General features: G+C 61.9%; 1 protein-coding gene across 1 annotated transcript; it reads left to right on the top strand.

Moving 5' to 3' along the window:
- The first annotated feature begins 201 nt into the window (after window positions 1–201).
- On the top strand, window positions 202–2144 carry FZD2 (frizzled class receptor 2). Its single transcript, XM_032796022.2, has one exon. The coding sequence runs from the start codon at window positions 272–274 to the stop codon at window positions 1949–1951; it is 1680 nt and encodes a 559-aa protein (XP_032651913.1). The 5' UTR covers window positions 202–271; the 3' UTR covers window positions 1952–2144.
- Window positions 2145–3039: the final 895 nt, after the last annotated feature.

Genomic DNA, 3039 nt, shown 5'->3' with positions numbered 1-3039 from the left:
GGCCGTTTCAAGGCTCCCTGGGGGCGGAGAGGGAGGAGGGGGCTGGCCTGGATTCTGCGCGCTCCAGGGCTGGGGGCCCCCTTGAAACCGGCTAATTGGGGCTGAAGGGGGCTGGAGCCGCACAAAGGAGGGAGCTCCGGGACTTGGCCGGTCTGGCTGCGGGAGGGCGCCCGGCGGCGGTCCCGGGACTCGGCTGCGGACTCCAGCGCGAACTTTGCCGGGCCCGGGAGGGGCGCGTTAGCTCGGGAAAGGCGGCGGTAGCACTGGCACCATGCGCCCGTCCAGCGTCCTGCACCGCCTGGCCTCGCTGCTGCTGTGGCTGAACATGCTGGGCCCGGGCCGGGGCCGGGGCCAGTTCCACGGCGAGAAGGGCATCTCCATCCCGGACCACGGCTTCTGCCAGCCCATCTCCATCCCGCTCTGCACCGACATCGCCTACAACCAGACCATCATGCCCAACCTGCTGGGCCACACCAACCAGGAGGACGCGGGGCTGGAGGTGCACCAGTTCTACCCGCTGGTGAAGGTGCAGTGCTCGCCCGAGCTCAAGTTCTTCCTGTGCTCCATGTACGCGCCGGTGTGCACGGTGCTGGAGCAGGCCATCCCGCCCTGCCGCTCCATCTGCGAGCGGGCGCGCCAGGGCTGCGAGGCGCTCATGAACAAGTTCGGCTTCCAGTGGCCGGAGCGTCTGCGCTGCGAGAACTTCCCCCGCCACGGCGCCGAGCAGATCTGCGTGGGGCAGAACCACTCGGAGGACGGCGGCTCCCCGGGGCTGCTCACCAGCCCCGCGCCGCTGCCCGGCCAGGGCACCCCGGGCGCGCCGCGCTACGCCACGCCGGAGCACCCGTTCCACTGCCCGCGGGCGCTGCAGGTGCCCAGCTACCTCAACTACAAGTTCCTGGGCGAGAAGGACTGCGCGGCGCCCTGCGAGCCGGCCCGCGGCGACGGCCACATGTTCTTCAGCCAGGAGGAGGTGCGTTTCGCCCGGCTCTGGATCCTGGTGTGGTCCGTGCTCTGCTGCGCCTCCACCTTCTTCACCGTCACCACCTACCTGGTGGACATGCAGCGGTTCCGCTACCCGGAGCGGCCCATCATCTTCCTGTCGGGCTGCTACACCATGGTGTCGGTGGCCTACATCGCGGGCTTCGTGCTGCAGGAGCGCGTGGTGTGCAACGAGCGCTTCCAGGAGGACGGGTACCGCACGGTGGTGCAGGGCACCAAGAAGGAGGGCTGCACCATCCTCTTCATGATGCTCTACTTCTTCAGCATGGCCAGCTCCATCTGGTGGGTCATCCTCTCCCTCACCTGGTTCCTGGCTGCCGGCATGAAGTGGGGCCACGAGGCCATCGAGGCCAACTCGCAGTACTTCCACCTGGCCGCCTGGGCCGTGCCGGCCGTCAAGACCATCACCATCCTGGCCATGGGGCAGGTGGACGGGGACTTGCTGAGCGGCGTCTGCTTCGTGGGGCTGCACAGCCTGGACCCGCTGCGCGGCTTCGTGCTGGCCCCGCTCTTCGTCTACCTCTTCATCGGCACCTCCTTCCTGCTGGCCGGCTTCGTCTCGCTCTTCCGCATCCGCACCATCATGAAGCACGGCGGCACCAAGACCGAGAAGCTGGAGCGGCTCATGGTGCGCATCGGCGTCTTCAGCGTCCTCTACACCGTGCCCGCCACCATCGTCATCGCCTGCTACTTCTACGAGCAGGCCTTCCGCGCGCACTGGGAGCGCAGCTGGGTGAGCGCGCACTGCAAGAGCCTGGCCATCCCCTGCCCGCTGCACTACGCGCCGCGCATGAGCCCCGACTTCACCGTCTACATGATCAAGTACCTCATGACCCTCATCGTGGGCATCACCTCGGGCTTCTGGATCTGGTCCGGCAAGACGCTGCACTCCTGGCGCAAGTTCTACGCGCGCCTGGCGCACAGCCGGCACGGCGAGACCACGGTGTGAGCCTAGCGGCGGGGGCCGGGGGGCGAGGGAAGGATTTAACGCAAACTGCTGCTTTTCAGTCGCATCTAAACCGCCTTGGAGTTTTCGGGTCAGGAACGGCCGAGGGGGGCTTGTAATTAGACCTGTACATAGCGTCTGTAAATGGAATTATATATTTCTATTTAAAACCAGCACGGAACCCGCGGAGATCCAGAAACTCGCGAGGCGGCTTGGCTCGGCTTGGCTTGGCTCGGCTCGGCCCCGCACGGCTCGGCTCGGCTCGGCCCGGCCGCCTCTCTTCGGTACGAACGTGTCGGGTTTATCCCCTTCTCGGCCTTGGCAATAGCTCCCCTCTACACGGAGCCATGGAGCCGGAGTGTCTGTTTGTGTTGGCTGCGGGGCAACGTTTTCAGTTGAACTTCCACAAGCGCCAGCCAGACCTGTGATCACTTCCCTCGATGTGCGCACTGCGGGGGCTGTCCTGCATTAAAGGCAAACTTTGGTTTGATTTTTTTTTTTTTTTTTTTAAGTACCCTTCTCCCTCTGTTGGAAGTTTACCAAGAAGCTTTTTTACTTTTTAAATCTGAAGAGGCTTATGAAGAGGGGCTGCCTCCCCGTTATCCTGACCTGAGTGGGGTGGCCTGGCTCTGAGGATCTGGCAGTGGTGTTTGCTAAGGCTCTTCTGCCCAGCTAGGGCCTCCAGCAGAAGGCCATGGGATTGATTCATGACAAAAGCACACCCCAGTTCAGCCCTTTCTCAACCCCCTTCTTTAACCTTTGCCTTAAAGCTACTTTGCTGGCATTGTACATTTAGCTCTCCCCAAATGCTGTGTACAGAAGTTTCTTTCTAAACTATGTGTCCTTAGTAAGCGGTCTGTTCTTTGCAAGTACAACTGAGTTTAAAAACACACACAACCCCCAAACCCTACTTCTGAGGGGTTTTGCCTAACTCAAGAGCTGTAATCCAAATTATAAAACCTTAGCAACTGCCATTTGAGACTCTGTTGAGACTCTGGTATGGTGTGGTGCTCTCTCATTCAGGTAGGCATCATTGAAAGCAGTAAGTGGGTTGGGAAGGATCTTTTTACTTATTTGGGGGGGTGGGGGAA

Source organism: Chelonoidis abingdonii, chromosome 21, assembly GCF_003597395.2.
Source record: "Chelonoidis abingdonii isolate Lonesome George chromosome 21, CheloAbing_2.0, whole genome shotgun sequence".
NCBI lineage: Eukaryota > Metazoa > Chordata > Testudines > Testudinidae > Chelonoidis > Chelonoidis abingdonii.
Note: the sequence above shows the minus strand (reverse complement) of the source record. Positions and strands in the feature narration are given on the sequence as shown.

What these genes read in the sequence shown, in the direction of transcription:
- FZD2 (XM_032796022.2), top strand. Translation starts at nt 272, where the DNA reads ATGCGCCCGTCCAGCGTCCTGCACCGCCTGGCCTCGCTGCTGCTGTGG.